The sequence below is a fragment of the Acanthopagrus latus genome, chromosome 13 (genome assembly GCF_904848185.1).
Source record: "Acanthopagrus latus isolate v.2019 chromosome 13, fAcaLat1.1, whole genome shotgun sequence".
NCBI classification, from domain to species: Eukaryota; Metazoa; Chordata; class Actinopteri; order Spariformes; family Sparidae; genus Acanthopagrus; species Acanthopagrus latus.
The window spans coordinates 8,860,216-8,888,044 of record NC_051051.1 but is presented as its reverse complement, the minus strand read 5'-3'; the positions used below and the strand labels follow the sequence as shown (position 1 = coordinate 8,888,044).

The 27,829-nt window shown below is 40.6% G+C and overlaps 2 protein-coding genes and 1 long non-coding RNA gene across 5 annotated transcripts; 1 reads left to right on the top strand and 2 right to left on the bottom strand.

Moving 5' to 3' along the window:
- Positions 1 to 107: 107 nt before the first annotated feature.
- Positions 108 to 13,000, bottom strand: LOC119031140 (adhesion G-protein coupled receptor G2). 2 transcript variants are annotated; one of them, XM_037119376.1, is made up of 31 exons: positions 12,829 to 13,000; positions 12,505 to 12,620; positions 10,775 to 10,836; positions 9,830 to 9,901; positions 9,025 to 9,095; positions 8,213 to 8,925; positions 7,451 to 7,487; positions 7,327 to 7,364; positions 7,113 to 7,243; positions 6,934 to 7,012; positions 6,699 to 6,757; positions 6,202 to 6,249; positions 6,043 to 6,110; positions 5,903 to 5,946; positions 5,777 to 5,816; positions 5,396 to 5,430; positions 5,171 to 5,298; positions 4,957 to 5,077; positions 4,500 to 4,873; positions 4,194 to 4,395; positions 3,864 to 4,020; positions 3,506 to 3,670; positions 3,211 to 3,333; positions 3,057 to 3,102; positions 2,864 to 2,967; positions 2,635 to 2,759; positions 2,084 to 2,455; positions 1,709 to 1,992; positions 1,052 to 1,153; positions 688 to 831; positions 108 to 456 (listed from the first exon to the last, which is right to left on the bottom strand). In XM_037119376.1, exons 2-31 carry the CDS (start codon positions 12,594 to 12,596, stop codon positions 353 to 355), a joined length of 4,140 nt encoding a protein of 1,379 aa, XP_036975271.1. In that variant the 5' UTR covers positions 12,597 to 12,620; positions 12,829 to 13,000; the 3' UTR covers positions 108 to 352. The 2 variants fall into 2 exon arrangements, with proteins under 2 accessions (XP_036975271.1, XP_036975270.1); XM_037119375.1 differs by lacking the exon at positions 12,829 to 13,000 and having other exon boundaries at positions 12,505 to 12,724.
- LOC119031143 lies at positions 7,116 to 26,800 on the top strand. Of its 2 annotated transcripts, none has more exons than XR_005078535.1 (5): positions 7,116 to 7,255; positions 11,061 to 11,117; positions 22,286 to 22,476; positions 24,252 to 24,322; positions 26,693 to 26,800. It is a non-coding gene; the product is annotated as an uncharacterized LOC119031143 (long non-coding RNA). The 2 variants fall into 2 exon arrangements; XR_005078534.1 differs by lacking the exon at positions 26,693 to 26,800 and adding an exon at positions 25,285 to 25,549.
- On the bottom strand, positions 16,323 to 26,773 carry gabrr3a (gamma-aminobutyric acid type A receptor subunit rho3a). The gene is made up of 9 exons (XM_037119379.1): positions 26,627 to 26,773; positions 25,838 to 25,950; positions 22,595 to 22,662; positions 22,274 to 22,497; positions 21,188 to 21,270; positions 20,312 to 20,449; positions 18,601 to 18,753; positions 17,134 to 17,327; positions 16,323 to 16,990 (listed from the first exon to the last, which is right to left on the bottom strand). The coding sequence occupies exons 1-9, from the start codon at positions 26,767 to 26,769 to the stop codon at positions 16,688 to 16,690; spliced, it is 1,419 nt and encodes a 472-aa protein (XP_036975274.1). The 5' UTR covers positions 26,770 to 26,773; the 3' UTR covers positions 16,323 to 16,687.
- Positions 26,801 to 27,829: the final 1,029 nt, after the last annotated feature.

Genomic DNA, 27,829 nt, shown 5'->3' with positions numbered 1-27,829 from the left:
CTATGGTGTCAAACTAGTCTGTGAAGTTGTACAATATTGAATTTACCACGTATACGACTTGACTGGTATCAGTCTGTTGGGTCAGCATCAGTGTATGCAACATACCATTAGAATATGAACACATATTGATAGCATCCCAGTGCAAAGCATTAAAGCTTGTACGTATATAAAAAGTGTGATTGCAGGAAAGTTCAAAAGATTAAATGTCATGTATAATTGAGGCTTTCCTTTGCTCCAGTTCAAGTCATATAATATATGTGACATGGACAGTACATAAATTACTTCAATTTACATTATATACAAGTATTTCAAAATAAAAGCCATTAAACAGTCTGTTCTGTCCTCTTTGGGATCAGGGCGCTTGCTGGTTTCTGTACTGCCTGTTGATCTCGTTGAGGACCACGTCCGACCTGGGTTCTTCATCAGCTGTGATTGCTCTGTCGTCAAATGGACTTCCTGCAACGGCACCACTGTGTTATCACATATCAGACCATCATACCAAACCCAAGGTACACATGACTGAGGACACATGTATTCCAAGAGCTGGAACAGCTTTAGGCAGAATGAGAAAAACCTTCGTCTGCTTCTTGTACCAACAGTCTAATCTTCAAATTAGTTAAAAGTGACTAAACATCCCACTATAATGTGGCTGTGACTCAATCGCAATGACAGTCTGTTGTCACTCACCGATGCCGTTAATATGCTCTGAAGATTCACTGACGAGGAATGACGAGGAGCTGGATGAGTTGTTGGACTTCGAGGAATTAAGAGATGTCAGTCTGGTCACTGATCCCTTCTTCGTGGTCTTCTGCGTTGCGGTGCGACTCCATTCTGTGAAATAAATTTTTTTTTTAAAAAACATAAGACAAAAGGTTGAATGTAACATCACCATTCAGGGAGTCGATGTGCAATTAATTACCAATGTCACACATCTAACTCTAACACTTGATCTTTTATTTGGAAGAAAGAGATGTCTACATTCAAAGGAAGCAGAAACTACATAGAGGGCTATATGAGTGAGCATATGAAATGCTCTGTGAACTTCTCTGACCTGAGTTCTCTGCTAGTCTCATCTTGCCGCAGCACAGGTAGGTCCTCCACTGCCTCCTCACATTCTCCTTCACCGCACAATGAAACACAAATATGAAGAAACCTGCAGGACAGAAGCAGCATCCATCAGTTGGAAGTTGTGCACACGCACATTTTCTTATGCAATGAGGGATTACTACTGTAATTTGCCTCGTGAACCCTTGCTTCAGTTTCATCTCCAAATCAAGGGGTTTAGATAATCTAGCTAAAGCGCTGGCATGTTTCCCCAACCGTCTGATGGTGTTTCTTGCCATCAGGCTGGTTTCACTGAAGTGCATTTGCCATCTCTGCAGATTTCAGCAATTCTTTTATATAATGCCACCAAAACTGATATCAATGATGTACATAGTCTTGGTCAAACAGACACCTGTGCTGGGTTGACGTTACTCAGTACCAATGTTTTGTTTTGACCCAGTGTTTGAGTTATTTAAAGTAACAATATGGAACTTTTTTACCTTAAAATAATAGCTTCAAAATACATTTCTGAGCATTAAAGCATTAAAAAAATTATGAACCTGAAAATGAGCATAATAGGTCTCCTGTAATACACTTCTTGCTGTGGAGCCCTCATGATTTAAATTTTAATGTACCCACTTTAATGTGAAATTAATCAACTCACCTTGCAAGGAGTTAAAAATGGCAAAGAGGTACATGAACGCCAGGTTAACGGGCCCCCAGGCAAAAAAGGCGAAGCCCCAAGTGAGGCCCAGGAGGAGGGTTATCCCCGCCACACTGCGCGCATCCTGCAGCGTGCTGCGGTGAACCGAATTGTGAGGGTTCTGCCTCTTTATCCGACACAGCTGGATCAGCACCACGATGAACATGACGAAGTTGAACAGGAAAATGACGCAGAAGTAGGCCACCACTGCCACATAGAAAGCAATGTCGTTTTTCAGCCAGCAGCTGTGGGAGAGGACAAGGATAGGAGGTTATTAAAGGGTTTGTTTTGTGCAGGTTGTATTTCATGCACCTTGTGGAATATTTTTGGACTCACAAGTCATCACTGGTGCCATCAGTAAACCTCCCATAGGAGACCAGGCCGTAGTTATCCTTGTCTATCGCGATGACAATGATGACCACGATCATCGGGACACCCCAGCCGACCAGCGAGAACTTGAGCATGTAGTGTGATATGTAGCTGTTGAAGACTTTCACCAGGGCCAGGTACATGTGGACCGCCTCAAGTCCCATCCAGGTGAAGGTAGCCAGCAGGAAGTAGTGGAGGAACCAGGCGGTGGAGATGCAGAGGCCCTCAGCCTCCGGGTAGAGCGCCAGCCACGCGTCTACCAGGAAGACCAGGTTCAGCATCAGCAGGGCCAGGCACAGCTGGATCAGGATTTTGGATGGAATGTCTTTACGCAACTTCCTGCAGTGTTTAAAAGGTTCAGACAACACAAAACATCTCAGTGGGTTTTAAAAGGTGCTGTGATAAAATATTCTAGTTTTCCTTCTGAATTGCAAGTCTCATCCATTTGTGAACTCTAGTAGGATTAGAACAGCAGTCTGAGAGACAAAATAGCATTTTTTAAAAAATTTTTTTCTTACCCAAAGGCCAAGTAGGTGAGGAGGGTGACTGACAGGAAGATGGCGGAGATTCCACAGCCGATATATGTGATGAAGGTGAGGATGGTGGCCTGGACACGACTGGTGAGAGGCTCTCTGGAAAGGTCCTGTAAAGAGGTTAGTTCAAGAGTGTTAAGCGCGATCAGAACTATTACTGGATCATTTTTCACCAAACATATGAAAGAAATGAGAAAAATAATCATCTCCTCACCAGCAGGATAGCAAAACTGGTTAGATGGTTGCAGCTGCAGACCGTCTCGTTGTCAGTGCTGTTTCGGACGAAACAGCCACTTGAACTCCAACCACCTGATCCGTCTGACGGTAAGGAAACACAGAAGAATCATATTCACATTTTTGTTTGTTTATATTCACTTAATTCTGATAAATATTGTTGAAAACCTTACCGTTTAATGTGAAGTCCCAGAAAACACATGTAGCCACAAAATTAGCCTGTAGTTTTGGGAGAAGACAGAGTTTGCATTAGTTTATATTCTCTAGTGGTACATCATGATGTTTTTTTCTCTGTTGAGATTGACAGCATCAATCAGACAGACTCACTGGAATGGGCTCTGTGTTCCTCAGGTTAATTATAACATCGTCCTGCAGTCCTGTGATTGACAGGTTGGCCACGCTGGCGCCCAGGATCCCACTATTGAGTCTACGCTGTCCCAGTGATCTGTCCTGCATGGCCACGAGGAGACAACACAAGAAACAAGGGTTTGTAAAGACAATGTTTCAGTATTTATTTTTAAAATGCAATCAGTTTTCTTTTAAACACTAAATCAGGGGTATAGTTTTAAAAACGTGAGCGAATTGAATTTGAATTGAGGGTGTTGATGATGGCTGTAGACACCTGGAACACTGTGCTCCTCTGATAGAAATTGAACTGGACTCTGGAGGCCTGCTGCTGCTCCTCTGAGGTGAGGTCCTGGGTCAGAGAGGGGGGCAGCCTGATGGAGCCCTGAGGGATGGTGGAGTCTGTTCTCACACTCCTTCTCAGCCTCGGATCCCCACGGACCTGCCACGCAGATGGGGCATGACATCATTTTATAGTCTTATCATGTTTTTAATGTACAGTTTTAATCTGAAGTGGAAAAAGTGCATCTGTAAAATTTCCCGATGCACAGGCTGGTATTAAAAAAATGCTCTAATGTGTTACCTGATCAATATGTCACACATGCGTAGTACACAAGACTACTCATCTCACATACCTGTACATTACTGGGGTCTGAGATGGAGAAAACTGTTCCCTGGAAGTTAGTACCGTCTGCTGTTTTCACCGACAGAGCCACAGCCTCAGACAAGATGGTCTCAGCCGGCTGGTCGAGGACCAGCTTCAACCCCACTGTGTCGACAATCCCTATGATCCTGACGAGAACATTAATTAAGTTAGTGCACGTTCCCTGCTTGGGTGCAGTCTACAACAAAATTTGTCAATATAAAAAAAAGTCAAAAAAGGTCTGGAACTTCTGAGTTTGGCGATATCGTTTCTTTAACACCACACAATATGTAATTGAATGTCAGATGAATTCATCAGTAACCTGTTGGAGGTGGTGGCCAGCACCTCAGGAGAAGCATCCAGCAGATTGCTGACAATGTGGACGGAGGTGTTTCCCAGCTCCAGGCTGACAGTCGGGCCCGACAACAGATCCTCCAGCTGAGATACCAGCTGCTCCACCTGGCTGGAGTTCAGGTTGGACACGTCTCTGGTCAGATCGAGCAGTGCGTTGGCTTGGCTGTCAGCTGGAGTCGACAACAACAACAACAACAGCAACATTGAACAGAGATGCTCTGAAATGACGCAACGATGACGAAAATGTTGCACACAAATGTTGCTGATAACACACCAGATAGGGTGGTTGTTGGGCTCTCTGAAGTGGTGAAAAAAACAGACTCATTTGCGGTGGTTGTAGTTGTGTTGTTGAGTGTTGTTGTCGCCGTGACGTTGGGGCTTACAGTGGTTGCGGTGGTATTCAGGGCCTCAGTTGTTGTGTTCAGCGGCATTAAAGTTGTGTTGTTGAGTGAATTTGTCGCAGTGACATTAGCGCTAACGGTGGTGGTCGTATTCAGGGCTTCCGTTGTTGCGTTGAGCGGGGGGGAAGTTACATTCACTGACAAGGTGGTGTTTGGTTGCGCTGTGGTGATATCTGGGCTGGATGTGGTGGACGGCCGGTGTACACAACTTTCATCCAACAGCAAGGCCAAATTTTTTCCATTTTGACTGCAAAGAAAGACAAATTAGGATCTTGGGTGAAACTTCTATCATGTTTACTGAGTTTGTGAAGTTGTCTTTAAGTTACAAACCAGCTAAGGAGATGAGAATCGTCGTTTGTCAGACAAAGTTCAGCAGGCGTTAGATTCACTTCAAACCACGTGAACAGGGAGTTCAGTGGATTGTTGCTGGCAGCTGAATTTTCACAAATTGCTGCGTGACACATAAAAAGAAATCATGACTGAGAAGTTTTTCACAGGACACACTGACTGTATGGATTTGTTGTCCTGTTGTTAATATACACACCTGCTCGGGTCACTAGTCCGCTGTAACTGATTTGTTTCTCGGGCTGAAATACATTCGTCAAAGCCTCCGACACGGCACAGATAGGGACCTGACGGGCAAAGCGTAAAATTGCCATGCAGCTTTGTACGCTGGAATGAAAATTGAGAGGAGCACAGATTTAACACCAGACGTATCAATGCGTAGAAATGTTACTCCTTCAAAAGTGTTTATTATGGTTGGACTCACTTTGTTTCAATGAGTCCACAGGTCACACTGGCTTCCTAAAAGGAGATTCTCATTTTAGTCAGACTGTTCAGTACAAGAGGGCTGTGTGTGTTGTATTCAAATGTTTCAGTGAATCTTGACAAAAAGGTCTCAAAGGAACCTTCACAAGCTCAGTTCACTCATTTACTCGTTATTGTAACATGTCAGTTTACAAAATGTCTTTGGTGGAGTAAAAGAACGGCTCCAGGTATCCCAAATGTATAGAAAATGCACAGTTTCACATTTCTCATGTCCCCAGCTGAATATTGCTCACTATGAAAATGTAATTTAGTCAATTAAGTCAAGAATACATTTGGATTAGTTTTACATTATAGCCAAAATAATATCCGGTAAGATAATTACCTTGTATTCAGATGCAACGATGTTCAGTGGACATGAACCACTGCAGAGGAACAAAGGTTGTGATTTATTTTACATTGGATGAAAGGGTGTGTGAGGAACATGTGAAATCTGAATGGGAAAACTCACTTTGCACTCAGAGAGCAGTTTGTTGTTTGTTGTATCTTCGAAATCTGTACCGATCGAAGAGATTATAGCTTGAGCTTCAATAATGCATCGAAATGGAATGGAAATATATATGCGTGCTCTGCGTGCTCGCATTAACTTACAAGGAATAAGACGTATGACTCGTTCATCTCTGGATTGTTTATATACATTTGAAAACTGTAGTATGCATCTAAAAAGAAAGAAACGATAAACAACATTAACTTTTTTAAACTGTATCTACCTAGAAAACAGGTGATATTTTGCGGTGATGAAGGACTCACCAGTTCCATTGCAGTAAGCAGAGCAGCTGCAGGTGTTGTTCACCTGACCTGAAATCAGAGAACTGAGTCAGTAGTTACCTACTACCGGTCTTACTCCCATTTTGTAGTACGTTGCCATGATTACATTTTCGACTGAGGAAAAATTAGGGACAAACTGGGATGGTGCAATTAATCTACAAATCTGACCTCACACATGGTCCTCTTTATGCTGCTCATTGTGTGAACTGTAGCTGTAAATATGCTGAATAATGTATAAAGTGTGTCGCAGGTGATGAATTTTGCCTTGTCTCTGCCAGACATAGACGTTTGCTGATGAGGATCTTTTTTATTTTTTAATTTGACACCTATCCTCTAAGTCTTCATAAAGACTAAACAAGAAGATATCACATGTTTTAATATGTCCAAATCATTTACTGTTTTGTTATTAAAATTAAGGGTTGGAATACTTCCTTTAATTTGTTGGTTGGAGGATGTTTGAGTAAGTGTTCAGCGCTCACCTGCACCACAGTGTGTTGAGTTGCTCTGCTGGACCACATATGCAGATCCAGACGCTTCACTGTCAAAAAAACAGCAACATTAGATTACAAAATAGTGTGTAGCGCCCCAACAACCTCATAAAATGCTACATAAATAATAAAAAAAACAGAACAAAAAAAAACAAACAAACAAACAACATTCTCTAAAAAGACAAAATAATAAGTAAGTAAGTAAGTTGTGGGGTTTACATCTTACCATGATCCACCGGTTGGACCATTATAAAAGCAAGTCCTCTCCTCTTGTGGGTTGCTGTTGCACTCAGTTTCTAGTTGGCCTGTTAACAAAAGGTGTTCATGAGGCTGCACTATCGTAACTTAATAGGTAACATTAGGTAGGCAGGTTGATCATGTGTTTCAGGAGTACGCATCACTCACTGGTTCTGTCAGCTTTCCTTCCCACCACCTGGATGTCGGAGGACGTCATACTGGCCGCACAGAGTGTACGGAGGACACAACATGGCGGCACACTCTGCCTCAGCTTCAGCATCACATTACAGGTGGTGTTGCTGAAGTTTAAGGTCAGTGTTAAAAATAAACACTTTTTATGTTTTACTCATTTAAAAAAAAAAAAAAGGTTATGTTAGTTCACCTTATTGCAGTCTTCATGGCGCAGTTCACTTCCAGATCCTGTTAGAATACAAAACAGTCAATTCAAATGCTCCTTCTGTTCATATATTACTGTAGCTCACAGAAACACCTCATCGTTAGCTTACTTGATACAGGCCGGTTGTGTTGTCATTACTGTTCCCACTATAATGAAAAGTAAAACAACATTACTGAGCAACGACATTGACTTAAATAAAGGTTATATATGTTTTTCAATCCAATACAAAATGTCTGGTAAGGTCTCTTGTGACTGGTGACGTTAGCTCATGTTAGCTAGCTTAAGTAGCCCAGGGTGGTAAGGTAACATGTTACAAGTAGGAAATGTATTTATTTATTTATTTAAAGGAGCAACTACTTTTAATGTTACCTTTTTAAAAACTGTACTCTTTGCTCAAGTATATTTTAAACTGATAATATGCTTTTTACCTCGCAACATTTGGCATTTGTATCTTTGCGACAACTAGCAAACGTCAGCTATGCTATATATATGCTTTATAAAGCAGTTAACTTAGTGTAAGGCCCACTTTAACATTAATGTTACTCTCATAATTGCAGTGGTACTTGTGATTTATCATTACTTTTAAAAAAAAACTTTACTGGGGTAGTTTCTCAAATGGAAATTTTGTGTTGTGTTTTGCTAATATTCGACTTCACACCTGCTCTTTTTGGCTTGGGTGTAGTTGTTCCTACAGTATTAACTTGTAGGAAGCTGTCACTTAAAACAAAAGCAATTTTGTTTTTGCACTAAATGATTTGTAACATTAACAACAAACCATTCCACAATGACTAGTCTGCACTGTGGCAGTGTCTGGACCTTTGCCTTGTCATTTATTTATAAATAAATTTATGAGAAATCACTGCAGTGATACCTGGCTTCTGTCACATTGCCATGAACCTCACGAGCTATGCGTTGCTTGTTTCCGCTGGGATTTGGCTTCTTCGTTGGCTGGACGGGTCCTCCACCTCCAGGTGCCTGTGTGACCACGCTGGGGTCAAGTAAAGTGGTTGTCGAGCTGGGCTGTAACGTTGTGCTGACGGTTTGTAACGTTGTTGATATCGCAGCTGCAGTTGTGCTGACGGTTTGTAACGTTGTTGACGCTGCAGCTGGATTTGTGTTGTTGCTGTTAAATGTTGTTGATGTTGATGCTGGAGTTGTGTTGTTGCTGTTAAATGTTGTTAATGTTGAGGCTGGAGTTGTGTTGGTGCTGTTAAACGTTGTCAGTGTTGAGGCTGGAGTTGTGTTGTTGCTGTTAAACGATGTTGATGTTGAGGCTGGAGTTGTGTTGGTGCTGTTAAACGTTGTCAGTGTTGAGGCTGGAGTTGTGTTGGTGCTGTTAAACGTTGTCAGTGTTGAGGCTGGAGTTGTGTTGTTGCTGTTAAACGTTGTTGATGTTGAGGCAGGAGTTGTGTCATTGCTTGTCAAAACTGTTGTAGCTGTAGTTGTGTTATAGCTTTGTATTGTTGTTGCTGTCGTCATGAGTGTCGTATCATTTGTAGTATGTGTGGAAGTAGGTGGGGCAGTTGTTGATTCATTGTTCGGGGAAATGCAGCTCTCCAGGTTGGTTTGGAAAACCTGGACAAGCTGAGAAAAAGAAAATTATCCTTATTATATGTAGTCATACGATATACATATTAAGATCTTGTATTCAATTGAGAAACTAGTCCAAGTGTCTCTACACACCCAGGCCTTGATTTCGGTTTCATCCCTCTCCTTTCCTTTGACATCCACAGCGATGTCAACAAAGTAGTACACTGCCATGAGAAGGAAGAAAACAAAATAGTTGTGGAGATGGTTAATACAGTAATTAAAAAAAGGGGAAAAAAGTCCAAATCAGTGAGAGAGACTGAGACGTGCTGAACCTAAAAAATGCAGAGTCATAATTCATCCAACAACTTTGACTGCGCCTGGTAAACACCATCTGTTAGTAATGCAGACCTTCTCTCATGAATTTGTTGACTCTATGCAGAGACTGTCACACAGCTGTTCCCAGAGTTGGACTCTCCTAAATTAGTAAACTGGTCTTAAGGGACAGTTTCACATTAGCTGCAGCTGAACTTCACAGTGTGTTTTTATATATGAGTACTCAACATTTACTTTGAAATTGCTTCAGGAAAGGCTCTCCTCACCGTCAGTACAGGTAGGTAATTGCTGGTCTGTTGGACTTCTTTGAAGACAGAAATGTGAAGCCATTGTCTGGTGGTGTTAAAAGTATTCAACACATTCAACAGAAGCACTTTCGACGTTCGGCGGTGGCTAAGATGACTTAGTCATTCAATGCCACCTGACTTCTTAAAGCCCCTCTGGAAGGAAGCCCTGAAGGCCAACTTAATTCCATTTATATTTCCAGTTTTTATACTAGCTTTTATTGACTTGTCCTAAAATTACCACATTTATTTTCGTGTTCCTTTACAGATATAATTTTTTTTGTCATTTGTATGAAAAGAACAGGTGTGGTTCGTCTGCTGTCAGCTTTTTTGAGATTTACCTGAAGTCTGTGTGTCTGTTGTAGCAGGAGTAGTGGGAGGAGCAGCAGAGGTCTGATTACAGGAAGCCTGACCTGAGTGGAGGAAGAGAATCATTTTAAGTCTACACAGAATAAATGAAACAGAGCTTCAAACGCAAACTTTAATGTAATAACTGCAGTTTAATATGGATAGTGATCTACAGACATAAAACAATATGGTAGACACAGGTTTACTGGAGATGTTATTAATATGTGATATAGCAATTATATATAATAAATGGTAAAGAAATGAACAATGACAAATATTACTTTTATCAGATATTTACAAAATAAATAGATAATGCTAGAATATTGGACAATTTCTATTAATAAACAAGACTTTATTAATACCTCAGTGGGGAAATTCCCGAGTAACAACAGCTTAAGAGTCATAGGCAGAGGGAATAGTACAACCGTGACTGAGTTATAGATGAAATCTATCTATCTGTGCAATCATCTTGGATCTCTCTGTTTTCTTGCTTATAATCATATTTTTGACACCTTTGGCTTCTTAAAAGTAGCCGAGAGGATCAGGCTTATGTGGTCATTTTTTAAATGTCGTTGTGTCACAATTGAATTTTCTTTGTTTTTCCACTGTCATATTTTTTAGCTTACCCTACAAAGGAACTTCAAAACCAAAGATTTTGTCTGATAGATAACACACAGCAATCAGACCAGAATGACGGGTTTCGTCATAACTTAGGATGGAAAAATAAGACATTGTTTGTGTGTGTGTGTGTGTGTGTGTGGGTGTGTGTGGGTGTGTGTGTGTGTGTTGCATGATGCATGCTGAGTGACTGGCATGTCAGACATCGTGGTTTATAAATAGTGTTGCAGAATTGTAGGGACAGATAAGGTGACAGACACCACCACACTATTGTCTGCAACTTTCTTTGTTTTTCACACTAATGTCAGAACATACTGTACCTATCAGTAGGATGACCAGCAACCAGCATAGATGTTTGACACATGAGCCCGGCCTCCTCCCTCTGTAGTATAACAAAGACAACCATTTAGAAAACACATAAAGGTTAAAGTTTTATGGACCATATTCACACAATGGCCATTTTCCTTTGACGTCACACTCAGTGGTGGAAAGCTTAAATGTGGGGATGAAGTTATGCTGCTGTGTTGCAGATTCCAAGTCATGTAAACAAAGGAAATCTAAATCTTAATCTAAATTTTTGTCATTTTTGTGTTTCCCAATTGATAGCAACTTCAAAGACAATGGATAGTGAAAATCTGGAGGGACATCAGGCGGTATTTCAAGGTAAAACAACACATTTAATAAGCCATCAGCTAACCTTAGCATTTAATTGCTTGCCCCTTTTCACGAACCATTCTCCTGTCAGTTCCTGAAGTCAGAAAGCAGTGAAATGGTAGCTATTTGTCGGATTCAATACGTTCATACAACTTACGTCCTGGAACAATGCAGTTGTTATACATACACCCAGAAAGTGTTGTCAGAGGAAAATGGCCACCATGTGAATGTGGTCTATTGTAGTGACCTTTGTCTTTTGTTGAACAGCAGTTAAACAGGGTGAAAGAGTGAGTCACACAAAAACCTTTTTCCATCACGCCCATGCTAATAGATGCTTTCCTTAGCCTTTACAGTAATTATATGTGTGAAAGCTTTTATCTTTGCTCCTGATCATTTAGTCCATTAATCATAACTTGTGCTGAAAAACTGGATAGACGTCAAATCAAAAGCTTGAATGCATTCTTTTGAGGATAATCAGAGGTCAGTATTACAGAACAAACACATTACCTTTATCACAGCTTAGAAAATTGCAAACACTGATAGATATATAGAGAGAGTGATACTGTAGATATTGCACCATGTAGGCACACACAGTGGATGTTTGCTTTTGCCAGGGAGTTTCAGAGGTGTTTTTGTGTGTTATGACGCTGTGCAGTTATCAGGCAGTGAATTGTTGAAAGTGTTGTAACAGAAGACTTGCATTGATAACCTTTCTAAACTTTGTTAGCCGATGTTATTGTATTAAAAAATCATGAATCACTATTTAATGTGTGGACTGATTATACAAATAAAATGTTAGAATTGAAAAATGTACAGGAATGAAATCAAATAGCATCATGTATCCACGTACAGTATTATATGATGCAATATGTTGACTTATAACAGACAATCAAATCACAGCCACACTCAAGTCCTGATGGTAAGAATGAGATGAAGTCACACTTGTGTGATAACCAAAACTGATAGCGATCAAAGCGAGGCATGATGTCGTTTTGCCCCCAACAAATCCAGATGTCTGGTTCCTCATTTTAGATGTAGATAGACCATGGAACCATCCTAATTTTCTTCAGCTGTTATATGTAATCTGAGCATCACCACCGCAGTGTTGGTCTTGCATCGGGTGCATCATCTCGTCTGTTCTTAGACAGATTATCAGTAACTTCACTCAAGAACTGACAAGATTAAACTGTGTATTCAAAGCCAAAACATTACACACCACAACAAATAAAACACATCAAAAGATATTAAGGAGTGATTAGGTTAGTGGTTTAAATAAAGTACAAATGGAACTGAATTTGATTGAGCCATAGCTATAGCTAAGGATAGATAATCCTCCTGTGATGGGTGAGATGATCTGTGAATAAGCAAAAGAGACAAATTACCACCTTAGCTTTACCTGACAAGGGGGGCAAACATGTGCCGACACGAAGAACCATCAGAACGAACGCCAGGAGCACTCATGACTCTGTCTTCATTTTCCCGGTACATAACTTCCCCTGAGCCAAATCCAAACTTGAAAGCAAAACCACACCACACGCATTAGATGTGCATTTTCTTCTCTTCACCAACACTGATGCTATTGTTGGTGGCAGACAGGCCGCTGGGTGAGTTTACTGTGAGAGTGTGTTTCCCACACAGGATCAGTGGTTGACACATGTGGCACGCCCCCGAAAGTCAATCCTTCCACCAACAGGTTGAACATTGCATTGATTGACTTTACCTTCGAGGGAAACTTCAAGTTGTCCTCCTGAAGAAGAAATTAGTTGATTGTATGTCAGATCACGAGAAGCTCTCTGTGCTTTACTACCATCCAAAACAATTCCTGTACACCACTAATTCATTCATTATGGAGGAAAGAGATTGATCTTTTCTGTTTGGTCGTAAAGGTGCGCCTCAGGGTGTGTCCTCTCTGAGTGTCCTTTGTGTTCCCTGGGCTACACTGCAAAACTGAAAGAGTCATGGTATTGAGACATTTACTGTTGCGTCAGAAGAAGTCACACACCTGCAGCATTACACGCCTGTCATGTCATGCACCTGCTTTTCAGGACTCTGGATGGGAGGGACTTGTCACCTGTCACGAACCACCAGCACTTTTGTTGTGGCTCCTTAACATGTATTTAACCAGACAGACACTTTTTAATACAGTGACACACTGGACTGATCGCACACTCACCTGGGAGTGTGTATTTATGCTATACGAAAGAACACTAAGATAATTTTTTAAAGTCATATCAATGGTGTTCCAAGAACGTGATGTTAAATACATGCTCATAAAGCGACCTGTTTCAGGCTTGAAAGAACAGATTTGCGTCATGCTTGTGAATGTCCCAGTGTCACTGTCACTGTCACTGTGAATGTGCCCATGGCATTCATTTACATTTACATTTAGGGCTTTTAGCAGATGCTTTTGTCCAAAGCAGCAAGGGAGTCATGCTATGGTCGAGCTGAAGTTTATAGAAATGAGTCTTGAGTCATTCGCAGAAGATGGCGAGTGACTCTGTTGTCCTGACATTGGTCGGGAGTTCTTTCCACCACTGAAGTGCCAGAACAGCATTCCTGTAAAAGAGAACTTGTAAGGGAGACTCTGAACTGAAATAAGTAAAGGTTTGGAAAAGCTTTCAAGCCCCTACACCACAATTTTCATCAATCATGACAGTTTTTTGTTGACTCTGGCAGACCTTAGACCTTTAGTGCCGTACCACCAGACTACAGAGCAGCTTCTTTGGTTCTGCCCAGTATGAGAACCACTGCATTACCTGCTGGAAAAAAAGACCTACTATGCTGACAGAGGAGATAAATGAAATGTTCCTGAACTGATCCTTCATAGCCCACTAACCCAGAGATTTGTTTTTATATGTTATAGCAGCTTTGTAAAGTGTTAATTAATGAAGAATTAGTGCCAATTAATGAACAAACACAGGTGAAACTTATTGCATAGCATTACCAAATAGATATCCAGCAGTTTCCTGTAAAACAAAAAGGTGTAGAAAATAAAAGGTGTAGTTCTCTGTTTATACACCAGATGGAGTCAGAAGGATCAAGATAACAACAGTGTGACAGCAGGGCAGATCACAATACATTCTTTGAAGATCAACAAGCTTTGAGCCTTTGAGTGGAGGTTTTATTCTGTTTGATATCAGATTTAAAAACAGGTGAACATCTTTATGTGTTTAGCGTCTGCTACTGAGCTTTGTTCAAGATGTTTTTCACACACATCCTCACCGGAGGAGATCACCGAATGCAGTCACACCCTAAACATAATTTAGTTGCATACTTTAAATGTAACATGGCCAATTGTTAGTATGTCTTTTATGACATTCTCACATGTAGATTACTATTGCTTTATATAAACAGGGTGGTTCAGGACTGAAGGAGACACTTGTATTATTGACACTCTGGCACCACACAGTGGAGGTTGCTTGTAACCTGTAACCGTGGCTTATTTGTGCCTTTGTGCAGCTTGGGAGACAGAGGCTTGGAGATCTGACAAGTTGAGTGAACAGAGTGATATTTGTTTTTGTACATTACCTTAAAGGAATAGTTTGACATGTTTCGAATGACGCTTATATTATCTTTCCCTCGAGATGACAAACCTGATGCCACTCCTTTGTTTGTTAAAAATTGCAGCTGTATCCAGGAAACAGTTGGCTTAGCTCGGCATACATACTTGAAACATATCCAAGCAATCAAACTATCCCAGGGTTGAAAATCTGCCTACCCGCATCTCTAAAGCTCTCTAAACTAACTTGTCGACAGCATGAGGTTGCTTAATTTAACGATTCCTTTAAAGTGGCTTGCTTTTTTAAAAGAGAGAAGCCTCACAAAATACTAATACTCAACAACCGGTGCACAAAGTGCACATGGCTGTCTGTCATGGCCCCCCACTGAGCCTTTTAAACAGGCCATGTTTCATCACCTCCTCATTGTAGTAATTCATCACATTAACCATCAATCAGCTCTGATGAAGCAGACCTCCTGCTGGCTTCATGTGCCACAGCATGAGGTTATGTAAGCAAATATAACTGACTTTATGGCGTGTAATCCCCACTCGCCATAGTTTCTTCTACTCTCTAACCCTCATCTACTAATGACTATTTGTCACAAGTTTGTTTGAAATATGGTTCATTGTGTGTATTATTGTTTACACTATAGCATGCAGATATGAGGACAAGAATGTAATAATCTTTTCACTATTAGATGTATTAATTATAGTCACCGGTGTCCCTCTGAGGCATTTATAGAATAAGCAATACCAAACATTCATTAATGGGCTTGTTTATGTGTAACTAGTTGACTAAACAATCTCACCACAAACTCCTTTGTGGTGCTTTTGATCACCAACAATAGTTGATCACCATAAGCAGGTGGAGGTATGAATTTGGATACTCTTTGTTTTAAAGCAACAGTTTCTGAGTGTAGTACCCCTGTTGTAAATGGAAAATCCAAGTTCTGTTACAATTTGCCAGTAGATGCTGACTGCAGTCAGACAGCAGACAGACCGAGCCCTGTAAACATTGTGGAGCATTTAGCCAGGAAAAAAAGCCCTATATTCTGCCAGGAGGTAGTCGAGCCCAAAAACAGAGCTTAAAAAAGAATAATAGACCATATTTACATCGCGGCCACTTCCCTCTGACATCACACTCAGGATGGGGAGCTCAAATGTCATAGTGTTGCGTTCAAGGGTTGCAGTAAATAACTGATGGATATCGACAAATCTGGAGGGACATCAGGTCATATTTCAAGGTAACGTTAGTGAACATGACAACTTTATAGTGTTGCACAACACGATAAGAAAGACGGAAATTAATTCTAATTGATAATTGTAATTCTAATGAATATCCACTCACATCTTGGACCAATGTATTTAAGTCTGTAAGTGAAATGCACTGGATTAATCAAATGGGATTGTTAGCCAGATAGTGGCTGAATGCTTATGTCAGCTCATGGGTTAACAAACCTGTTATTTTACCTTGAAATTGAAACCTTGCAATCTGGACCACAGCAAATGGAAATGGAACGCTAACTTAACTCTAAATAAATGATGATTATTATAATTTTCTGGAAATAACATCAACTTGATGTTAGATGAAGATAATGTTTACTTGCCTCCAATTGGCCCCCCCAAAAAAACAGTGCTCATGGACATGAATGTGGACAGAGGTGAACGTATTTGAATTCCAAACAAGTGTGCAAATATATAGCTTGACACACATCCAGAGAGCATACATTTATTCTTCAAGATGTTGTACAGTAATGCACAATTTAATACTTTGTGTCAGATCCCACAACAAAATAAAATCATAAAAATGTAAATATATTTGTATGATTAAAACTTCTCTTATAAAACAGGCATGCCAAAAATACACATCAACATCTGCAAAAATAACAGTCATTCAATGAATAGCTGATCTCAAATTTCCTTCAAGTTTACAGCTGAATACTTCCTCGAGAGAAGATACCTACGCTCATCAGCAGACTCTGTGCAAATCTGAGTTTATTGCAGCCTGTTGGTGTTACACTGTATAGTGGTGGAAACAGTCAACAATGAATCCTGTTCGTTCTGATGCATAGTTTATGTACTATGCATACATACTCCAGTAAATGATGTTGAAGAGCAGGTATGCCAAGGGAAATATGACTCTGGAGTAGGAATCGATCATGTAGCTGTTGCTCATGATGAAGCTGAGGTTTTGAATAACAGGGTGTTTTCGACGTAGCCTGGTGCCCTCTGTGGGTCCAGAGACAGTGGAGTTTCGAGACTGGGTGTTCCTCTCTGTATTCGGGGTGCTGGAGGCCTCCGGGAAAGAAGTCAGGTCGATTTCATTGTCGTGGAAACAGCCGTCGAACGCCATAGCCTGGGTGGCATTGTAGGAGCTGGGGACCTGCAGCGACAGAGGGAGGAGACGAGAGTTAGGCTTTGAGGTCGGCTTGTTCCAGATGGCAGGAATTAATTTTCTGTGGGTCACACAAGTCACATGGGATTTAAGGAGACATTCGGGGCCACAAAAAAGTGAATATGAGTGACCTTCGCCCTCTTGAGCTTCTTCATCTCCTCCACTGTGGTGAAATAGTTGACAGCGGCGTACTCAATGACAGACAGAAAGACAAAGAGGAAGCTTGCCCATAAGTAGATGTCTACGGCTTTGACGTAAGACACCTGTGGCATAGAGGCTGAGACACCAGTGATGATGGTGGACATGGTCAGAACCGTGGTGATGCCTGCATACAGAACCAGTACAACAGATGATGAGTATTACATATGTTGCCGCACACGTAACATGTCTTTGGATGGATTATACCCTTCCATATACAACACTGGGGAATGGAAAGCTGTGTTCCACCCCAGGCAACTTTCTAGCGTGACTAGGAGGAAACTCCTGTGGTAGTACCTTCTAAAAGTACAGGACCTGTTGGGGTGGGGCTTGCAGTGCTGAACATTTGTGAATGATGGAGCACTTGCAGCATTATATTTCTGCCACCATTTTTAAAAATCCGCAGCCACGCCTCTGCTTTGACACATCAACATGGCGTGACAGGAGAGAGAATTAGATGGATTTACGACAACCAATTACATTATAGTTGCATAGCTGTGCCTAAAAATGTTGTGTAAAAACAACTGTCACTCATTCATATGTCAATGAACAAATGTGCTGAATCGTCACGTCTTTACACCGACAACAAAGGGCTTCCCTGTTTCATGAAAAAAAGTCCTGGGTACACTGGACGGAAATGCTGCTTCAGTCACCAGATCAGAAACACTACCACACTCATTGGCTTGGTAACCAATCGGCATAGCATCAATTGAATGTCCACGGTACAGCGTTTACACATGAATATGATATCTAACACAACTACAGTTTTCCAGTAGACCTCAAACATATATATATATATTTTTTTATTATATTATTATTATTATTTGTGTAACATGGGGTCATGTTACCTGAGAGTTGCAGGTAACATTACAATTTATCATAATTTCTTAGACTTAATTATATGTCTGTTTGCTAATGTCGTGCTGGAGGAAAAGGAATCTCCACTTATTGCTTGGAAGCTTCACTATGTTGAAAAGTTGATGTACGTTATCCAAGTCCAACACATAAGCCAAATCTTAAATCACATCTTTTACAGATTAAACAAAAGAGACACATTAATTAGTGAACTACAGGACATAGAGTTCGGATATGCATTTACCCCTGTTTTCAGTCTTTGTGCTGTGCTAAGCTAAATGGCTGTTCTTCATGTGTAGCGTATAAACATACATCTGCATATCTTACTCCTAATGAGAATACCAATGAGAGCGTTTTCCAAAATGTCAACTATCAACAAACTATTCTTTTAAATAAAATAAAGCAGAAAAACGTTGTAGCTGTGTTTTTCTACCAAGTTGGATGAAAATAAAAGTACCATTTGTTCACTTTCAGTGTTGCGTCACACCAAAATGTATATTTTTGTGCATTTTGTGTACAACACGTGTTAATGTTGGTCTCAGTACCCAGAGAGACACGAGCAGGCACGGCCCTCCTGTCTATCCAAAAAGACACCCAGGACAGCATCACCATCAGCATGGTGGGAAAATACGTCTGAAGCATGAAGAAGAAGATGTGCCTCCTGAGAATGAAGTTTATGTAGAGCCGATTGTACCAACCTGAAACATAGATAAACAGACAGAAAGTGGATGTGGGGCAGGCGGGTTAACCTGTACAGGATTGTGTTGGTTGTGAATCTAAGAAAGTACAAGATGGATCTACAGTAAGAACCTTGAGTAATCATTTTCTCAGGCACATCTGTCTAGAGCTGAAGTTATATAACAACCTCTTGGCGCTTATACATCCCCACGAGATTATGTCACACTGAGAGGCAAATCTCCCGGGCCCCGCTCCTATCTGTCTTTCTCACACTGGATATGTGACAGTAGAAGCAGGCCGGGTTCAGCCGTCAGCCATACAACTCTAGAATGTTTGAATAATAAAGCAATATTACTTCAGATTTTAATTCCGTAAAAAGGGAACTAATGACGCACATGGGTAATGCTCCTTATCGCTGTCTGTCATCACATTTTCGGGAATCAGTAGCCTATTTCTACTTCGCTTCTGTTATGAACCGTGTTTAAGGGAAAAGTTCAACATTTTGGGAACTGACCTTATTCACTTTCTTGCCATGAATTAAATGAGAAAAATGTGATACCACTCTCATATGTTTCCTTTGAATATGAGCTGCATAGTTTAGTTTAGTTACTTAGTTTGAAGACTTTAAGACAAGGGGAAACAATTACCCAGACTCTGTCCGAAGGTGACAGAAACAGAGTGCTAATTGTTGAGCTCTAGAGATGCTGATAGTTGGAGTTTGTTACCTCAGGACAACACCGGGCTAACTGTTAACCCCTACCCCAATTTGTGATGCTAAGCTAAGGTAACCAGCTGTTAGCTTCATATTGAGAGATGTAAGAGTGCTGTCAATGTTCTTCTTAAACTCTTATCAACATTGCAAATTAGAGCATTTCCCCAGCTTAGTCACCAGGATAAAATGTTGGCAGTTACCCATGTGGGCTTCAACATTTATAAGTGTGATACCAGTGGACACCTCTTAAGGAGGTCTCATGTCAATTTTATAGCCCTTTTATTGGCATAAAAACCCTGGTACTTTTGACAAGAAGTTGGACCTCAATTTCTAGCCGAATTTATTGCGACCAAATACATTTATTCAAAGTCAAAATATGATCTTTAACTAACCCTAACCAAGCAGGCGATGTGCCTAAACCTAACCAGCGAATGTCCCAAAATAAAATAGAAAATTGAACCTTGAGAAAAGCAAAGTTGTGACACAAAGAAATGTAAGATTTCAGAATATCCATAGCTTGCAGGAACTTGTCAACACTTATTCTGGTGATGAGATTGCATCTCCTAAAATGTCAAACTATTCCTTTAAAGGGACCCACAGTGATAATGTGTTACAGAAAAGAGACAGTCAGAGTTGATTCTTTGAGGTGGTGGAGAGGTCATCAATTTATTTGCTCATTAACCTCAGACTACCATAAACTAGTGTTTGCTGTAGCTACCAGCAGATTTAGGTAAAGAGGTATATCACTGTATGTAGGTGTAAACATCTGAAACAGAAGTGGTTTTTTTTTTAATAAACCAGGAGCTCTCTGGTTGTTCCCAAAGCAGGTACAGCTCAGAGGGCCTCAAGGTTCCAACCTGACATACCAGTGCTGCTGTAGAAGGCAAGCCCAAAGAAAGGCTGGAAGTCTTCAACGAAAAACTGTGAGAGCACAATCTCGTCAGTCCTTAACGAATCGTTCCCGTTCTTCCAGTAGAGCATCAGGTCATTCTCATTGTAAGCATCTTCAAGAGAGGAGAGAAGAGTGGGTTAGGGAAGAAGGATAAAGGGGAGATGACACCTTCACATGTCGCCTCTTTTTGAAAAGTCATGGATGTTTTTTCTCAGTTTGGAGGAGTGAGCGCACAGAAGTGGGACTCCTGACTCCCCTCTGAGACCAGGACCCATGCTTTATCCAGCATATCATACAGACAGAGAGATAAAGAGAGAGGCGCTGGACAGAAATACAGAAATCCCCAAACTCTACATTAAAACCGTCACTATCATCCTTTATCACCAGCCTCAAGTTCAGAGCAGAACAGAATGAAAAAGGAATCCAGACTAAATCCTGCACCAGAGAGACTGACATGTATAACGGATACAGATTGACCCGGTTGAGGATTAGGATTTATTCACTCCATGCTAAAATAAGATGGTAATGGTTACTGTGCACTGTGAGCTCGACAGTGTGGGTTTTCGTCCCGTCGGTACACAACTAAAAAAAATATCATGTTTTTGACCTGCAACATGGGTTCTGTTTAATAATTCAGTGAGCACTGCAGAATCACCCGCCAGTGTCTTTAAATTACAACTCAGTGCAGAGGTTGTGTAACATGTTTTTCAGCAAAACACGTCAAGCATTATGTAAAGTGGGATTTTGGATGTTTAATGCAACAAAATGAGCGTAATTCCTCTTAAAAACTGCTTTGGATGTCAGGCGTTCGCACAAAAGCACATCGTCCCATCTGTAGTTTGATACTCACAGCTCTCCAGCTCCAGAGAGCAGTTCTGTGTGTCCAGTGGGAAACTGCTGAAGTCCATCGAGCAAAGTGCCGTCACAGTGATCCTAAAACACAGCTCACAGTTAAAGAGACGCTAACACAAATCAAGCAATAGTTCAGCATCAACGAGAGCTAAGATGACAGATGGAGTTTAAAGCAAAACTACTGGACAGAGCTGTTCTTTTCCTGTGGCTGACAGGCTCTCTGGCTGCAGCAAGCTGTTAGAGATGAAGCCATATGATCGTCATCTGTGGCTGAAATGGATATGATGAACATAGTCTGAAAGCTTACTGGCCATCCACTCATATTCCTCTCATTAAGCCTCGCAGTATATATAAATACTTAAATCATGATTCATTGAATTAGATTACTATGGACATTTAAGTCTAACGCTGGACTAAGTAGAAATGATCTGATCAGGTTGATGTTTACCAGTTTACCAGTATCATCAGGGAAGTTTATTCCTTTGAATGTATGAAAACAATGGTTTTATAATTCGTGTGATCAAAAACATTTATCTGACGTTCAATTCTGAGGCTGTTCTGAAAACAGTTTTGTAAAAACTAATAATAACAATTTGTCAATCAACCCATATAACTTTCAGGATTTAAAGAAACAGTGTCTTGTCAGTGAAGCTAACTTCCAGTTTAAGCTTCGCCTGTTCTGAATACAGAAATGGAAAAATGAAATAGAGTCATGCAGGAATAATTCCTAGAACTCAGAGATAAGTTTGCATGCTTTGCATATCTGGCGGCCTCGTCAATGCTATTTTTGAATGTTTTTTCATTTCTGATGGCTAATGTTAGCCAATGTTAGCAAACTCTAGCTAGATGCTGTGTGACAGACATGAGTCAGAGTAAATTAATCTAATTTTGCCAGATCAGATCCCAGATTATAATGATGTCTTCAAAGTGATGAAGATATTGGGACATGAGGGCAAATTCAATGTGTATTCAGTCCTGTAATTACCACTTGTGGCCACAATGGCCACTGTCTCTTTTTCATCATGCTACTCTGATGATGGTAATCGCCATGAATAACATGAAAGATTTCTTCTTTGCTTTTTACCTGACGCTGTAGAGAATATTACCATCAGGATAGACCCTCAGCATGATGTTCTCCATGGTTGTGTCATGGATAAAAGAACGCTTAGAGTGGACAAAGAACACGTCAGGAACCCAAATCTTCTTCACCAGACGTGCATCGAAGGTCCGACTCTTGTTGCTGCTGGAGGGGAAGGCCAGACGATCGTCCTGCCAGTAATGCCTCAGGTACAAAGTCATGGTGAAGTCCTGGAAAACAAACAAAACAGTGGTGCTCAAGCCCCACATAGAACGGAGGCACTGTGTAGCCAACAGTGTAGCCAACAGAGATCCTAGCGGCACGTACCATGTTTACTTCAGAGATGCTGTCAATACTCTCCACCTGGACGTCAATGCCGACAGGAATAGCTGAACCTGCAAAAGGTCAAACGTTGTAATGCATCAGCTTTAACCAACAGCTGGATCACTACGTCCGTGATTCATCTGTCTGCACATCTGCCACAGATTAACTGTATGTCTAAATCCCACTGCTGAGCTATAAGATATAAGCCATATTTTACAGATGACAGAGGCAAAATGTAAATGAAAGTGTTCTGTCTTAAGCATGACTCAGCTTAGGGTTGCAGTCATATCATCTTTTAAGGAATACAGTAAAGTAAAAGTGACAGATGTAGGTCATACACGACCCCCCAGGTGAAACAGTAATCCTCATCCTCATCTCTACAGCTATCGCACCAGGGTTAAAATTAAACCAAAAATTAAACCATCTGTAAAAAAGGATAGTAGCTGACCGAGAAACAGGAAGAAAACTAATGAATTCATATTGTGTACTTACAAAACAAACTAAATTTAAATAAAGATTTGCAGAAAAATATCTTAAAATGTGCCACAACGTGTATAACATAAACTTGTTTACAGTATATTTAACATTTTAAAATCAGCATATATTCTTTTCATCTAATACAGTCTAATACATTTTCCCATATATTCAGGGTAAAATTGTGATTTCTACATATGTTGAAGTTAAGTATCAGTATTTTATTAATTTATGGTAATTGAGTGTCACTACTAAAGTGAAATACTCTTTTCTATCTTATTGTTCTTTGCTGATGCTATTTGACAGTTATTTACCGCAATTTCTATGAACAGTGTGAAACTAAACAGACTTGGGAGCAAAAATTCAAAACTTCATTTTAAAATATATAATGAAGAATACAAAACTATATATATATATATATATATAAAAACTGCTCTACAGCTCAGCTGGTCTCATAAAGATGCTGCAGACTTCTTGAAGGGTTTATACACATCTCAAACCTGTGATGAGCTTTTTTTATTTTCTGGCTGCATTATAAGTAACCAAACGGTATTGTGAAATTCTCTGCGGGGAACACTTTCATTGAAACAACAAAAAAGTGATGCCATCTGAAGACAGTGAATTGTACAGCTGACATAATCTGCAATGAACTCCCCCCGATGAGACCATATAGATCGAGAACAGTTATATAATGTCTAACATCAGGGTTCAGCTTTGGAAGGAAAGGAAAAACACTAACAAAGTCTTTCAGCATAAGACAGCGGAAAGATCCAACGCTGATTTTTACTTACTTATGAACTCTGGCCTGTGTTAGTAACTCAGCCTACATGGATATAAATATCTTGCATGTTACCTAGTCCACAACGCAAACACCCGTTAAATTATTAGCTTATGTTTGTTTAACTGCCTGTTTCAATAAAGCCTTTCCCAGCATGCATGAAGACGAACAATTGCTGACACTTACAGTCCAATCAGTGAGTATTTTATGCCGTGGTGCATGTGTCAGGTACAGAAAGAACACAGAAGAAGAAGAAAAGCCAAAGAGGTTCAAGTTGCACTTAAAGCAGCATAGCAGTCTGCACAAAGAAACCCAAACTTTCGCTCATGAAATTGAAATGTTAAATGCTTTGTTTATCATTTCCGCCATGTTGTACGTTGACATAAATATGCTTATGTCATCGTCCAGGGGCAGAATGCTGTGAACGTATGATGTGTGCTGCAAACATCCCGTTCCCTCTGTGCCATTATCTAATGAAGGTAAGCACTCAGAACCATCAGTCGACCATAACAATGGAGTAGTGAGGTGCGAGGGATTATATCAGGCCAGCGAGGGCTGTGGAGGTCCCGTTCATTTTTAAAAAAAAAAATTTTTTTTTAAAGTGTTAGGTCACTGAGGCTCTTTCAGCTCTTTGACTGACGTGACATTTTTGGGTGCCAGTAGACTTTAAACCTAATCCTGAGAAAAGTGATCAACTCTAAGTCAAAAGACTTAATGAAACAATCTGACCATGAGCTTGAGTTACATTCATGATTCAGCCTCCATCAATTCAATCAGGGTCAGTTCATTGACAGTCTGAATATAATCATGTTGTTTTAAAATTGAAGTACCCATGAATATATTTATACTATATGAAGTCAAACTTGTAAATATGTGTACGTCTTCAACACAAAGATAACCAACACAAATAATATTAAGTTATGACTATCATAGAATATCATCTTAATTCTTTCATTTTCACTTGAACTTTCTTTTTCTGAAAATAATAAAATAAGATAAATTTAATGTTTCAGGTATTGGTTCCCTAATTGACTTGGTTGAGTTCAGAAAAAATAAAGATCTCAATGGTCAAGAGTTTTCAGAATATTTGGGAGTAAATGTAAACTCTTCACCTCTGTCTTTTTAAACGAAACGAGATGTTTGACAGGCAGATTGAAAGGTATCTACAAAACTTATTATCGACTGAAGCAGAGAGTTCATAAAGGTCGAAGCATTTCAGAACACTCAGCCATCGCTGCTGGTTTTGCAAGACCTCATTGTTGACAAAGAAAACCGAATGATAAATGAGGTGACACTGTGCAATGCGGGAAGTCTTTTACAGTACGACTGCTGACAGGACAACATCCTCACAATGTGTGTCTGTAGACGCTTCTGTAAAGGTTTCTGTATGACTGGATGTTTCCTGTGTCACATGGTGTAACTTTTCTTACTGTAACTAAAGCAGATACGAGTTAAGACCCCCCTGGAGTCGGGTTTGTTCTCACATTGGACTGTTGCTGAGCTGCATTCTCCACGTTCAATTCAGCCATATGACCACTTGCTGAGACCACAAGCCTTTAAGTTGAGTTCAAGGTGAAATCGATTGTGATTTGACTGTAAAAGTTTTGATGAATATTCAATCAGTCTTGTACACTCAGATTAAAAACAAAAATGAAATGAAAATCCAAGCCCGTGCTTGGAAGCAGTTTATATCCTCTAACAGCAGGCTTTTGTCCTTCCCCCACAGAATTAGGTTCGCGGTTCAGATTATTTTATCTGTACTACTGGCTGCAGTCATTGTCTCACACAGCAGACAATCTAGGTCACTAAGGGGTTTTTTTTGGCAGGCGTAATACCAAAGACAAGCACAGTAACCTACATTAACCTTACTGAGTGAGCCAGGAGAGCACATGGGTATGCAAAATAATGAGGAAAACTAGAAACAGAGAGAGAAGAGGTAAAACTAAACAGACAGATAGGTAGATGAGGTGTGGTTTTTTTTTTTTTTTTGTTACCTCCAAAGCCTGGCCTCATTGCAAAGTCATGGTCTTCAATCCGAAGCAGCTGCTCAGACTTAATTAGCATAGACTTGGTGCTGTCCATCTTTTTCATCTTTAGATCCACCCGTCTGAAGACCAAAGAGAACACAATAACAGCTGGCATAGAAACTCTTGCTGTGGCTTCATCCTCCTCTTTCTAACACTCAGATACACAGTGAAAGCACAACTGACATCTGGTCGAGGGAGTTAGTGATGGTTAATTGGACTTTAGCACTCTTGATTAGAAGTGAAGGCCTCTGTCTAAATGAAATGAAAGGGATTTCTTTTTTCTTTTTTTTTACTTTCAGGGTATTGGCACTGATCTAACATGGTTGTAACTGGGTCAGACAGAGATATTGTCAGGCCTCTCTTGTATCCATCTCATGAGGTGACCTTGCACCTGAGTTGGGTTTTATTCTCTAAGAGGACCAGCTGTCTTCCTAGAAATCCTCATGAAGTGATTGAAGTGAACCAAAAATTTACTCTTTAAATCGTGTAATTAGTCTTTTTCTGTTACTTAGCGATCAGACAGGAATATATTCAATATATTTTTTTCTTGAAAAGGAAATTCAGTCACAATCATGTTACAACTGACACAACCCTATCACCTGCTCTCCTCTTTCCAATCATATTAGCAATAATATTGTAAAGTAGCACACAGAAAAGACACATATTAAAGCTGCCAGGTGCCAAAAAACACCCATAAATTTTAACAGCAAGAGCGCCACAATTACACATCACATAAGAAATCGCGCTGTGGCTCACCCTCCATGCTTCTGTTTGGTGTTCTCTCCGACGTACATCTCCTTGTGTCTCCTCTTGTTCGCAAAGTGGCTGCCGCTGAGCTGGGTGACAGGCCAGAACCAGGCCAAGCACATCAGTCTGAAGGCCAGGAGGGCCACTCTCATGGTTAGGCTGGGGCTGGAACGACGAGAGGAACCCAAACGTTCCTCCCACTGCGTCAGTGTCTCACCCAGGGAATGCCACAGCTGTCCCCGTCCTCTAATGGCACGTCCATGTCCCTGCAGCAGCACTCATTCTGCCCCGCCACGCACACACCCGGCCACTACTGCACAATCCTGCTCTCTCATCTCCTGTAACATGGTAAACATCAGCTGAGATATCCAGTGCTTAGCTCCAGCGCTCAGGCAGGCATCCCCCCTTGGTCGAGTGTGCTTGTCACTGTGCCATCCCTCTGCTCACGTCTCCTGACACAACATGTTGCTCCCCACTGTCCCCACCCTCTGATTTAAAACCAAATATCAATTTATTCCTATAATGACAAAGGAATACCATTAATTCCTCTCTAATCTTCTTATCTGTGGTTGGTGAAATCTTTCAGTAACCCACAAACTGGAGGCAGCGCAGGGCGGGGAGGGGAAGGGAGGGGAGGGGGATAATACAAGCAGCGGTTTCATCATCATTCTGACCAGATAAAAATGAAAAGGCCTGTAGCCTACTTTTATGCACTGCAGGATTTTCCCTTGAGTTGAGCACAGCGGTGGTGGCGGCGGTGGTGGGAGGATGCAAATGATCCCATGGAGAGAAGACAGATGCAAGCGTGTGTCTGGGCCACATCTGCAGACGCTGCACTTATGACTCCTGAGCAGACATTCATTCACAAGTCACGACAGAGGATGTGACTCCTTAACCGAGGCTTTGGATGTTTTTCTGCTCTTTTAATATTAGGGGAAATAAAGGATAAGAATAATCTCAGTGGTTGAACAAATGTGACCATCCCATGCAAAGCAACATCCGTTACATTATTCAACTGTAATCAGGTGTTTAATAGAATTATTATGTTAGGTAAAATCATTACTATGATATGGTTTTGTCCAAAGATATGTATAGGCCTAAATAGTTTTTCTTTTTTTAAATATAATTCCCACAAACCATAATAAAAGTAACACAACACAAAAAAATCTCCTCTTGGGAAGTGTGGAACCAAATAGCTAAATGCTAAAAGTA

Excerpts from the sequence above, each read along its gene's own strand:
- LOC119031140 (XM_037119376.1), bottom strand. The coding sequence starts at position 12,596 with ATGTACCGGGAAAATGAAGACAGAGTCATGAGTGCTCCTGGCGTTCGT. Across the intron at positions 7,365-7,450 it reads ACACAACCGGCCTGTATCAA|GATCTGGAAGTGAACTGCGC; the intron begins GTAAGCTAACGA and ends GTATTCTAACAG. Across the intron at positions 5,431-5,776 it reads TCGTTGCATCTGAATACAAG|GAAGCCAGTGTGACCTGTGG; the intron begins GTAATTATCTTA and ends ATCTCCTTTTAG.
- gabrr3a (XM_037119379.1), bottom strand. The coding sequence starts at position 26,769 with ATGAGAGTGGCCCTCCTGGCCTTCAGACTGATGTGCTTGGCCTGGTTC. Across the intron at positions 25,951-26,626 it reads ACCAAACAGAAGCATGGAGG|ACGGGTGGATCTAAAGATGA; the intron begins GTGAGCCACAGC and ends TTTGGTCTTCAG. Across the intron at positions 20,450-21,187 it reads CTCTCTGGAGCTGGAGAGCT|ATGCTTACAATGAGAATGAC; the intron begins GTGAGTATCAAA and ends CCTCTCTTGAAG.